Genomic DNA, 13657 nt, shown 5'->3' with positions numbered 1-13657 from the left:
TGCATATTATCCCCTCCATATTATATTAGTGAAGCTAGATAGCTATTATCACTCCTGGTTTACAGTCTTTGGGGTGGTGGACAGAAGTTATTCCTTTAGTATATTTGAGTCACTTTCTATCACTCTTGAGGAAAGAGGACAAAGTTGGGGACTCTTCTAACTGGTACCATGGATATTTTGTCTCCAGATGTCAATAAAAGAAACACTAACTTATGCAAGAACTTACTTGTAATACTATATTTGATGCTCAGCTATCTAGTAGAGTTGAGTGTGTCCCTTCTTTGTGATCAATATTATTTCAGTACATTTTTCATGGAAAATGATCCTTGTAATTCTGCATATATAGTGGTTCTATCCTGGCCCCTTGGTTTAGCACAATTTTTGTCACATTTTCCCCATAATTTCAGGTGCAAGTGGAAACTACCCTGCCCACGCAGTTGGGAATCATGGATAAATGTTCATAATTTCAGACCAGATTAGTTCTGTTTCCTCAGGTTGAGAATGTTATTCAGGATCCTGTTATTCTGAGTTTAGATTATTGCTTTCCAACTTCTTCAAGTTGAGGAGAGGTTTGTCTACTTGAGTATTGTTCATCTTCTCATCTTGATTCAGGTGTCGAGGAACACAGCACTCTAGCTTCAGGTTGGGATCTACTCTAAAATATTTTGTAGTCTAAATTCCCCAGCTGCAAATTTTGAATTTATTGATCATAACCAATTGGGATGATGGATTACATCAAATTCCACCCACAGTGCATGATTTAGATTCTCAGTGAAGAGCACAACTGTTCTCGGTGTAGCGTGACTCCCAGGATGCTAATCGTTTTTCCTTTTGACATGCCCACAATCTATGCAGATGCATTCTGTATGGATAATGCCCTCACTGGCTCCCTCTGCCTTATCAATATGGGATTCTAGCTGTAGTGGAGGAAGAGATAAGTAAGTTTTTCCAATAATATTTACCTTTTTCATACTCCTGCTCTTCCTCCGCACTAAGAGACAGTGCTAGAGAATGCAGATTTGGCCTATCTAAAAAAGTCAAAATATTATCTGAAAGAGGTGCTTATATACAGTACCAGGATAAAGGATGCATTGATGTAGGTGGAGAATACCACAAAACAGATATTGCTAAAGGCAGTTAAGTGGGGAATAACAAACTAGAGAAGGTGAAAAAAAAATCAGGCCAGTGCTTAGTTGAGCAAAGAAACGAAACCTTAACAGTTAACAGCTGTAGTGTGAGAAGAATGTTATTGGAAGTACATTTTGGTTTAAGAAAATACAAATTTTCAACTATTATTCTAAGTTTGGATGCTCTTATATCTGTCTATTGAAGGGACTGGTAACAATGAAAGTTCCCTTAAAACTATATTTTCTAGAAGATAGTCTTCTAGAAAGCAGTCCAAATTTTACATTAGCTACTTTGTTGCATTCTTATTTAAAAATTAACATTTCATGGAGGACATCTGAACTGAACAATGAAACAGTTTGATTGAGAAAATATTTACTCTGTCAGTTTTACAGTCAAGTGTGATTGATGTAAGTGACTGTAGTGTATGGTAGAGAACACTTAATATGTTATTGGAGTTCTACAGTAAAATACCTGCAGCCATTTATGGTTCTCATAATCATTCAAACAGGTCATGGCAAAGATGTTACTGTGCTCAGTGAAAGTAGTTTCTATTTGTTATTATATGAGTGAGAAATGCATGATAAAGTAAAGACTGTAGTTTCTTTCAATATGTGATTAACTTAAAATGTTATAATGATATAAATATAGATTTATAAAAATATGGTGTTTCTGAAAACTTATTGATGAATCCTTATTAAAAGATGTTAAACTTTAATATTAAGTTTCTTTAAGGTTACTAATGACTGATTTTTTGGTTAAAATACATTTTTAAAAATTTAGATAATTGTTTGGTTTTTCTGTTCCTGGTAGATTGTACAATCATTTTAAATATTCAGTGACTGAATAGAGAGTGATATCTCACCAAACTATCAAAATTACCAAATAGCATCAAATATTAATCATATTAGTTTGACTTTGTGGTGTGCTCAAGTTTTCGGACGGTAATAAATAAATTATTTCATTTTTTATGATATTCTGTAAGATATGTTTCATCACTACAGTAATAATTTGAAAAGTAAAAAGCAGTAGGATAGTATTCATTTAATAGACTTTAATTGTAGCCACTTCTGTAAGCTTTTTTGTGTTAAATGAATATAACTCTCAGTATAACTCTCAACTGGATGTGTCTTCATTCTAGGACAGAGCAGAATCTCTGCTTGGCAGTGGCAAATACACCAAAGAAGATCTCTGCTTTTCTCTGCAAGAAACAGTATTTGCTATGTTGGTAGAGACAACAGGTTAGTTATAATAGATTTTCTTATGTAATAAGCAGTTACAGTGTTTGTTATTTATAAAATACTAGAAAAGCTCCAGCTAGATTAGAAAATTCCAATATTCATCTTTTAATTCATTACTGTTTCTTTCATGGTTCTAATATTTTACTTAAATGTGTTAAGTCATATTGTATTTTGTTTGCACACAAAAGATGTATTGCTAGTCAAAACGTATCTTTAGTTACACACAAAGAATGTGTTACTAGTCCAAATGTATCTTTAGTTACACACAAAGAATGTGTTACTAGTCCAAATGTATCTTTAGTTACACACAAAAGATGTGCTACTAGTCAAAATGTATCTTTAGTTACACACAAAGGATATGTTACTAGTCAAAATGTATCTTTAGTTACACATGAAGGATATGCTACTAGTCAAAATGTATCTTTAGTTACACATGAAGGATATGTTACTTGTCAAAATGTGTCTTTACTTACACACGAAAGATATGTTACTAATAAAAATGTATCTTTCGGTACATACGAAGGATATGTTACTAGTCAGAATGTATCTTTAGTTTGCACAAGGGATATGCTACTCGTCAAAATGTATCTTGTTACACACACAACACGTAAGAATGTGATGCTTGTTAACATGTATACTATTTACTAATCAATGCTGTGTTATACAGGAAAAGTTTAAAGTTTGATAAATTATTTATAATTAACTGCATTTTATTTCACATAGTTATCTGAAAACACATTTGTATACAAACTAAAGAAGCTCAGGGTTAGTTTCTCTTATAAACTTGTAAAATTGTAAATAGACAAAAAGGAGCCCATCAGGGATGTACCTTCCAGCTTCTAGCTATAATCTGGTACTACTCATGTATTCATCCAATCATTTCCTCAGCTCATTTAAATATTCTACCTCCATCATCCTTGAAGACATTTCATTCCAAAAACCAACCACGTTATTTGAAATGTAATATTATCTAAACTTCAGGCAACTCTTATGTTGAGGCATGTTGAATTTCATCTCTTGTCCTATTGTTTTCACAGTTAAACACAAAAAACTGTGAGGGATTTATATTCAATACCCTTAATAATCTTAAACACCTCATTTAAATTCCCTCTGACTCTAGTCGTCTTTAGAGAAAACAAGTTTATAAAGTTTATTCTCATAGGATAATTACATCATCTCAGTTAACATCCTAGTGGCTCTTCTCTGAACCTTCTATAACAATTCAATGCTATTCTTGAGGAAGAGAGCTCAAAACTGTACACAGTACTTTAAATCTCTAAATGAGGTCTTACAAGTGATCTGTACAATGAAACAGTAATATCTCTTATAATAACAGTATTTAATATATGCCCATTTAAATTGTGACAGTAATTCGAACTGTATAAACCTACATGCATCACCTTACATTTTGGATAGCTAAATATTATCTGCACTTATTTGCCCAATGCATTAAATACTCTAAATCTCCCTTCATGTCTGCACCCTCTCTTGTTTGTATGCCTGAATATTTTGAAAATTTGAAATGGATTTAGACTTGTATTTAGTATATCTGTAGATACAACCTAAATTTCTATTTGTCCTACCACAAGCAACATCACACTACTTGTGTGGCTTAAGAGACTTGATTAACCATTACTCTAATCCCTTTGTTTTATGGCACTGTTGAGGTTATTCCCATCCAAATTATACTTATAATTCAAATTATGATAACCTGTATGCATTATCTCGCATTTATTCAAATTCATCAACCATTTATTTGTTCTAAAGGTCCTAAGACTGATCTCTGATGTACCCTGTATTCCACTTGGGGCATTTATCCAGTTTCACTGAACTAAACTTATTACAACCTTCTGCTTTCTTCCGTTCAGCCACTCTTCTGTCTATTTACCTAATGTATTCCCCCCTACACTTTAAGATACTTTTCTACATGCATTTTATGTGATACTTTATCAAGTGCTTTCTGAAGATCCAAATATAACAAATCCTACACTCTTATCCTCATCTGTGTAAGTACTAACCTTTTCAAGGAGTATCAAAAAGATTTATAAGGAAGGATTTGCCCTTAATAAAACAGTATCAACTATCTAATAAAATTCTAAACTTTGTTAAATGACTTTACAAATCATCTTTTAACAATCTTTCAAAAACCTTTCCCACAACTTATGTAAGACTAATGGGTGTATAATTACTAGAGTAATTTTTTATTACCTCCCTTGAAAAGAGGAGTGACTTAACTAACTTCCAATCCTTTAGCATCTGCCCACTGAAAAAAAAAAAAAGGCTTGCATATTCAATCTTTAACCTCCAAAACTTTTGGGGAAATGTTATTTTTACAAGGAGGCTTATTGTTTTTTTTAAATTTCATGATTTTTTCTTAAACTAAAAATTAAGTCATTCATGTTATTGAACCTTGCTTCCATCTATCAACTGTTCAAGATGAATAACACTACTTAACTTTTTGTCAGTAAAAACTGAAGAAAAAGAATTTAATAACCAAGCCATCTCATAATCATCAAATAGAAGTCTTTCTTTATCTTGTCTCATGGGTTCTACTTTCATCCTAACATTTTGTTTACCTTAATGTATTTTAAAAAATCCTTGTTGTTAATTTTTATATTTTCAGTCAATTTTTTTTCATACAACTTTTTAGTTTCCATAATTTCTTGTGAGACCAGCTGTTTTAATTTTCTTGGTCTCTTGTGTTTAAATTCTTAAATTTGTAATGCTTTTCTTTAATGTTATCTCCTATACTCTTTGTGAGCCAACCTGTTTTGTTGGTTTTTTTCACTTGCAGTTACCCTTTTATCTCTATAAGGAATATGTTTATCTGTAATATTTAGAAATTTATCTTTAAAAATTTTCCACATTTGGTTAGTGTTGCCAAATAACTCTGCACAATTCACAACAAATAATTCTTGTCACATTCCTTAGATATTAGTTTTATTTTGAAATTTATAACCAAAAATCATTATTTCTTATCTTCATACCCCCTATTAACACAGCAGTATGTCTGAAGACTCACACTGCTAGAAACCAGGTTTAGATATTTGTGGTGGGCAGAGCACAGGTAGCCCATTGTGTGGCTTTGTGCTTAATTTCAAATAAACAAACAAACCTTATCTCCATATGCACAAAACATCAAACCTAATAAAGCATCCCAATTTTTACCCTTTCAATAATAAATTTGAAGTAACATTGTTGGTTAAGAAAGCCATTCTAAACAGTTTACCAAAAAACTTTCTCCCTCATGGTTTGACTCTAGTATTTCCCAATTAAAATGTCTGAAATTAAAATCACCCATAATTCTGACTTTATTAACAGCTGAAATCTTAACCTTACTGAAAAGTTGTTCACTAATTTTATCAGTATCATTTTGTGGTCTGTAACAAATTCCCACTAAATGCCTTTCCCTTTTATATCTTAATAGGTTTAATCTCTTTGATATCCTCAACTTTAACAGGATGTAATTCAAATTTTACTTATAAAGCCACCCTTCCTCCTCTTTTCAGAGCTATGTTCTCATTTCATAACTTTGTAATCCTGCATTTCAAAGAAATTTCTGTCATCAGAATTTTCTCTATATAACCATGTTTCAGTTATTCCCATTATTTTCTAATTTAGTGGAAAAGTTTACTTACTCTAGAAAGCTAAGAGTAGTAGGTTTTGACAAGTATGTTCAGCTGTGTTTGAAGTCTGAGACTCATGTTTTAAATCTTGTTGTCTGTAGCTTATCTGTATTCAGCTAATTTTTTACCATGTAATATTTTGATAAGAATTTTCTGAATAATTTAGAATTACTTAGGTGAGTGTTGTATAACTATTAAATGGAAATATCTTTCTGAAAGTATTAAACAGGCTACAGTAGTATTGTATTGTAGGACTCTCATTGACAGAAGTTGTATATAATTAACTCTCTGGACATAACTAAGTCAAACTGCACATTACAAACGTTTTCATTTTACATTCCAAATTAATTAGTATACTTTTTTTATAAACTAGCTAAGGTGTCACCCATTTAGGAATCAAACATTGTATAAAGAACAATGTTAATGTTCCCTCTCCTTTTTTTTACTTTGTGGAAGTTAATAATTGACTTATTTAATTGAGTACTTATGTCTACATTCAAAGTCAAAAGTTTATAAAAAAAAATGTTCCTTATATCATATTTTTAACCCCTTCATGGGTGAGAATTTTGAAAAATAGTTTATGTATCTGTCAGATAATTCATAGTTACCAAACAAAAATTATGGTAATTGTGCTATCCTACTCTAGGTGGTGTAAACTATAACTTTGGAATATAGTGGAAATGTTCCTTATACCATTGTCTCTTTTTATACCCTTTCATGAACTAAAATTTTAAAATACATACATCATCTGATATCTTTCAGTTACTATATCAAAAACATAATGGTAATTAAACCAGCCAATTCCTGGTGATGAACCTTAACACACTTGAAGGGCTATCTTTATAGTAAGATGTATGCCAATATATTTTACATCAAAGGTAATTTATAATTAAAATTTTATTTTTTTATTTTCAAAATGAAATAGTTAAATAAATTCTCAATCTTCTTTGTATCACACGTCACATCTTTACTTTGAATTGGGCATTTCAGAATTCCTTTCTACCCTTGTGTTGGTTTGTAATTTTCTGAGGACTTGTACATTTATATATTAGATATCCCCAAAATAAAAATTTGTAGTGTGTTCTTCTTTAATGAGTTATATACCATAAGTCAACTTTTAAAATCTTTGATAATCTAACATTTACTATTTGATTATCTGTAACCAATAGAAAGAGAATATTTTATTTGCTATTTTTATAATGAGATTAGTTAATTCTTGTGATTTGATATCAGAATTGTATTTCAATATAGATAGATTTGGCTTTCATACTTGTGAATTTAACCACAAGGAGTGTATAGTGGCAATTCTTTAAAATTATCACACAGTATATTGTAATAACAGAGAAGAAAAGAATAATTCATCTTGTCATTTATAGTTTAACTGAACCAGTCTATGTGGAGTTTGACAAAAAAATTAAACATTTATTTAAAACTGGATACATCTGTGATAACCAAAAGTGTAATAAACATTTGTATATACATTTGAGTTGTTTTAATATATTGTTTTAGACCAAGTGGATCGTGTTCTGTTTGTGACTTGTTGGCAATAAATTCCAATAATAAACAGACACCTGTCAATAATAACTTAAACTGATTGGAGTTAAAACCAGTAGTGGTCCCTACATTAAAGCTGCTCACTGTTACCCAAACAATATCCCAAGGAATTAAGCTGGCTACTGTTACCCAAACAATACCCCAAGGAATTGAAGTGCAATTGAGAACATATTTAAAAGGTTGTGATACTCTGTAAAAGTTCTAAATTCATAATCTGTAACAAAAATAATAGAAGTTGTCATATCACTGGTAACAGTTATGTGTAGTATGATTGATGATAAATAGTTGGGTGTGGTATCACTGTTAGATGTTATGTGTGGTATCACTGGTAACAGTTATGTGTAGTATGATTGATGATAAATAGTTGGGTGTGGTATCACTGTTAGATGTTATGTGTGGTATCACTGATAGAAGATGTGTGAAATATTACTGATAGATGTTGCAGTATTGCTGATTATAGTTGTGTGTGTGACATTATCAATAGAAGTTGTGTGTAGTATCACTGATGTTGTGTGTAAGAGTTGTGTTTGATATTATTGACAAAACTTTCATATAATTTTTCTTTTTTAGAACGAGCTATGGCTCATTGTGGCTCAAAAGAAGTTCTGATTGTAGGTGGTGTTGGCTGTAAGTAATTGAATAAGTGTTTTAAAATGTAATACATTATTAGATGTAATCAGTTTCTAAATGAATTATTAATGGTAGTTAATGTCTTTTCCTGAATTAATATTTAGAAATGTATCATGTGATAAATGGATATCAGATTTAATAAGTGGATGTCAAATATAACAAATGAATACAAATGGATGTCGAGTCTTAACAAGTTGATGTCAGATTTGTTAAGTGGATATCGTATTTAACAAATGGATGTGAAGTGTAACAAATTCTAAAATGTTTTACATCTACTGACAAAATGACTTCTTTGACATCGGCTTTACCTATCTAAGCATTGGTCTTGCATGCTCCAGTCTTTTATATCCCACTTAAATGCCCTTGGCAACATCCATTTTGCAACTTTCTCTGCTGTAGTCAATGCTTCCTCTATTCCAGTACTGTATATGAGCATCTCACTCAAATAATGTAATCACTTATTCTTGACAAGGTGTTGATTACAGTTTTCTCTGATGAAGTGTTACTTGTCCTGTTATGAATTGTGATTTTTATGCAGCAACTTGTGGATTTTGGTATAATTGTAATTAAAAAAAAGAAGACATTTAGATGTGATATTTTTGGATATAAGTTCATGTTATTGCAGTTGTCAGCAGGTGATTAATCCAATCTTACCTACTCGTCCTTTGTTATTTAGTGTCTCTCTCTGGTTTGAGGGTGGTCTCTTTTGGTTGGAGCTGTTCATGTTTTTATCCAATGAAAGATGGAGACATTCATTTAGCTTGGGTTGTTTTCTCCTTGGGTTTCAGAAGTTCCCTTTTATATTGATCCTAGAGAGAATTTGAATTTGTTTTTTTACACCTTTCTTTCAAATGTTGACTTTTCACAAGTCCAGTTTGGATTCACCTCCTACTCCTTTTCTTCAATTAATCACTTGGATTTGTGAGATTTTGAGGCTTTTTCGTGTCCACTTTGAGTACATTCTTCCCTTGTTGGTGGAAGGGAGGACTGTTTAGTTTGTCCTCCTTTCTGATTTTTTTTGTTCAGTATGGGAGATTTACTCTCTATACGTTTTGGGATAAATAGACCTTGTGTCCTTCTTTGTTTATTTGTTTGCCTTAGTTTTCCACATTTTGGTGGAAGTATATATCTTTTTTGCTGCTGACATGTTGATATCACAAGCTAAAGTTGTTGGCATGTTTGTAAGACTTTCTCCCCTTAGGTCCTGCTATATTCTGAGAGGTTAGTTCTTTCTAAGCCTCTGGTAACTAGGTTAGTAGATACAGTAAACTCTCATTGTTTTGAAGTCGCTAGAACCGAATATATCACTTGCATCGAAGTTGTTGACTGGTCTGACCAACTGTCCATATAAATACATAGTAACAAAAGCCCCTTGAACCGAACTGCATGTATCGAAGTGTCGGTTTGTAACGATGTATAATTATAGTCCCTAGGGTGTGAAAAGCATCAATATTACATCCTTTGTATCGAACCAGGTACGAAGATATTTATTTTCTCTTCTTCCCTAAATTAACTGTCACCGCTGCCGACCACCACCACCCGCTACGCTAGCAAGTGCAATTAGTCAGTCTCTGCGCAACAATGTGTGGTGCCACCATCAAAATCTTACACTTGAGAAATAGCGGACTGCAGATGGGGTAGTAGATTAGCCTAGCAATGTTTTTACAACAATTATGGTCAATAACACTTTAAACCCCTGCCTGCCCCAACTCACCCGCCCTCCCAGCAAAAAGTAGCTTAGATATAAAATTTTCAGATTATGGCTTGAGTAGATTATGCCTGGGCAGCCTGCATGCTGTGGCCTATAAAAGGCTAATCACAGTCAAATTAAACAGATCATTGATCATTGATCATGGCAAAGCAAAGCTTGTATTGATAGAAAATAAAATTGCAGCAATAGAAGAAGTTGAAAAAAAGTTAAAACAACAACAGAAATAGCAAAAGCATTTGATGTGCCTCTGAACACTTTGTCAACATGGTTGAAAATTAAAGAGGCCATATTGTCTTCTCGAGACAACTTTTGTCCCAATAGAAAATGCATGCGAACTGCAAAACATTCTGACCTAGAAGTGGCATTGCTTCTGTGGTTCAAAAATGCTAGATCAGAGAATGTTCCTATCTCTGGGCCTGTTATGCAAGCAAAGGCAAAAAACTTGCTGATCAAATGGGAATCACTGACTTTTGCATGAGTGATGGGTGGTTAACCCGATTCAAAAAAAGACATGACATTCAATTTCGTACGATCTGTGGTGAGTCTGGTAGTGTAGAACCAGAGCAAACAAACCAGTGGACATCAACAACACTGCCACACCTGCTAGAAAACTACAGCCCACGGGATGTCTTCAACGCAGATGAGTCTGGCTTATTCTTTAAACTTCTGCCAGACAAGTCTCTTGTTATCAAGGGAGACTCCTGTCACGGCGGGAAGCGAGCAAAGGAGCGGCTGTCTGTTTTGGTATGCCAATATGGACAGCACCGAAGCTTCCTTTACTTGTCATAGGTGAGTGTCAAAAGCAGGTAAAAATATTTTCCTGTGTTTTCTATAGAAGTTGTTATTTTATGATTTTCTTCAGATTATTGACATGTAAATGTTTCATTTTTAATTTCAAGACATTAACCATGTACATTTTCTTTCTTTTTTTTTTTTTTAGGAAAGGCAGCAAAACCTCGTTGCTTCAAAGACGTTAAAACCCTGCTAACACCATACAAAGCCAACAAGCGAGCTTGGATGACATCAGATCTATTCACCGAGTGGCTGAGAGAACTTGACCGAAAGTTGGTGCTGCAGAAAAGAAAGGTCTTTATGATAATTGACAACTGCCCTGCCCACTCCAACTCCACTGGACTTAAGGCCATCAAGCTGGTGTTCCTGCCTCCCAATACCACAAGCAAGACACAGCCCATGGACCAAGGCATCATCGCCAATCTAAAACATCATTACCGCACCCTACTGCTACAGCATCTTATTGATTCAATAGACAATAAAGTGTTTTCACTGTGACTGTGTTTGAAGCCATGCGACTGCTACGCTCTGCCTGGTCATTGGTAAAGCAATCAACCATAGCCAATTGCTTCAGAACTTGTGGCTTCTCCTCTTAAGAGCCAGCAGAAAACAGTGAGGACCCCGAGGATGACATACTATTGGCCCAGCTCTTGACACGGCTGAATGACACTGGGTTTACGGTGGATGGCACAGCAGAGGACTACGAGACTGCTGATAATGATCTGATCACTAGTGCCCCCTGACAGACAGTGATATTGTGGCCATGGTGCAAAATAAACAGACACCAGAAAATGACAGTGAAAGTGAAGATGACGACAATGAGGAACCCCCCATCCCAACACATTCTGCAGCTCGTGAGATGTGCCTGCAACTTCAGAGATATATTGAACACCAGGCTAACGCAGGACAGTTTATCTCTCAATTAAACATGATGGAGCGTTTTGTGACCAAGTGCCAGAGGGACAGCAGTTTGCAAAAAAGCATTGTGCAATATTTCAAATGACTCCAGTTAGACATTCTTGCTGGTGTTTGTATGTATCCTGTACATTATAATTACATATGTCTATATTATGAATGTTATTTTGTTTTGACATGTTTTTTTTTACAAGTGCTGTTAATTGTCCTTTTGAATTTCATTAAATGTGTTTTAAGTGTTTACACATGTGTGACTTCTGAGTCTTTAATCCAATTACCGGTACTGCAACAACCGTCCAGTTATAGGGCCTACCATTACCAGACTTGGCTAGTGAATGAAAAAAAATCCTTTTTAACGAACTTCTTTTGTAACGAACAATTCTCTTTGGTCCCTATGACTTCGTTACAACGAGAGTTTACTGTATATCCATCTCTGCAATTCTTTTGCCATATATTTCTCAACTCTGCAATCAGTTGTAATCTGGCCTGGAAGTGTTATGCAATCCACTTTACCTCTTTTTATGGTGATCTTTTTGAATGTGTATTCATTGGGATCCTTCAGTTTTCCTTCATATTCCCCATTTCCTTAGAGGTAAATCCCCAAATATTCTTTTTACATTGTTTTGTCTTGAGCTACATCTCATCATATTTAGCACATTTGTTATGTGATGGTCATTTGTTTATTTTTTAATTTTTTTACGTGCCATTATTCAGACTTCTACCAATGTTTTTTTTTACTTTTTTTTTACGTGCTTGGGCAGCTTTCTTGTAGGAGTTTTGCCCTACTCATGGACCATGTTGGATTATAAGGAGGAAGGGGCAGTTTTGTCACAATCTTGTCTCTCTTTTCTGGGGTCTCTTATGTCTTCCTTTTACTTGATCTCATTTGGTGGCAAGTGTTGCCAAGATAGATATGCTTCTCTCAGTCCAATTCCACACTAACAACTAATTTGATTATTCTTACTACTGGTTGCAACAGGCTCTGTAGAAATAAGGTGTTCCAAAAACCATCTATGTGCTCACCAGATATTATCATCATATTATCATGGTTCGTCATGAATAAAGCTAGAGGGAATTCTGTCTGTTCTTGCCCATCATCTGATTGAATAAATCAAGGCTGGTTTGTTTTTAAAAATTTAGGGAACTTGGTTCACCTATTGCACTGTTCCTCAAGGCTCTCCCACATGCTTACCATCCAAAATCTACTTGTTGAGCTAGAGAGTCCTTGCCTCACCTGGTTTCAAGTCACTGGGGTAGTGGAGAAGAGGGTGAAGGTGAGGCCCCTCCTACTTGGGTCCCTGAATGGTTTTCCCTGTAGGAGTAGCACCAGCCTCTGCAGGAATCTACTTATAATTCTGGTTCTGATCTTACACCAAGCTATCTGGTTGAGGTATGCATGGCCTGTTTCTTTGATCAGTGTTGGTTTTGTTTATTGTTCATGGAAGGAGGACCATTGTCTCCACATAATTCTGAATGCAAAATGGTTCCATTCTAGGCTCTTGGTTGAGTACAGGTTCTCTGTCCTCTCCATTTTAGGAGCAAGTGTTAATGTTCCTTTTTCACTTGGTTGGGGAGTGAGGGTGAATGTTAACACTTCCAGACTAGATAAGTTTTGTTCCTTTGTTTCAGTATAGTATACATTATTCTGTCATTCTGAGCCTGAGGTGTTGCCTTGTGGACTTCTGTGGGTGAAGGAGAGATTTGTCCACTTCAGTGTTGCTTATTTTTTCATCATGATTCTGATGATGTGAAAGGCATTGCTCTGTTTCCACAGGTTGCAATTCAATTAAAAGTATATATGTGTATACATGAAAATGTATATATACATATTGCAGTTCAATAGTCCTAGCCACCAACATGAGATATATTTCCAACCCTGAATTATGGAACCTCTGCTATCTGGCTGGGACTGGCCTATAATGATTATTATTTATGTAATATTCCACCTTTGATACTTTTTCTTTTGGTACACCCTGTTTTGTGTAGATTCTTTCTTTATGGATCATATCTGCACCATATCGTGCACCTTTTCAACTATATTGTCAGCAGAGATGCCAACCATT

General features: G+C 34.2%; 1 protein-coding gene across 2 annotated transcripts in view; it reads left to right on the top strand.

The window, feature by feature from the left end:
* Window positions 1-13657, top strand: part of Tcs3 (Probable tRNA N6-adenosine threonylcarbamoyltransferase Tcs3) — a 60437-nt gene that overhangs the window by 38665 nt on the left and 8115 nt on the right. For both annotated transcript variants that reach the window (XM_076494830.1, XM_076494829.1), the window contains exons 9-10: window positions 2267-2366; window positions 8117-8173. In XM_076494830.1, coding sequence (XP_076350945.1) covers window positions 2267-2366; window positions 8117-8173 — 157 coding nt within the window. The remainder of the gene's footprint in view (window positions 1-2266; window positions 2367-8116; window positions 8174-13657) is intronic.

This window comes from Tachypleus tridentatus, chromosome 3, assembly GCF_004210375.1.
Source record: "Tachypleus tridentatus isolate NWPU-2018 chromosome 3, ASM421037v1, whole genome shotgun sequence".
NCBI classification, from domain to species: Eukaryota; Metazoa; Arthropoda; class Merostomata; order Xiphosura; family Limulidae; genus Tachypleus; species Tachypleus tridentatus.
Note: the sequence above shows the minus strand (reverse complement) of the source record. Positions and strands in the feature narration are given on the sequence as shown.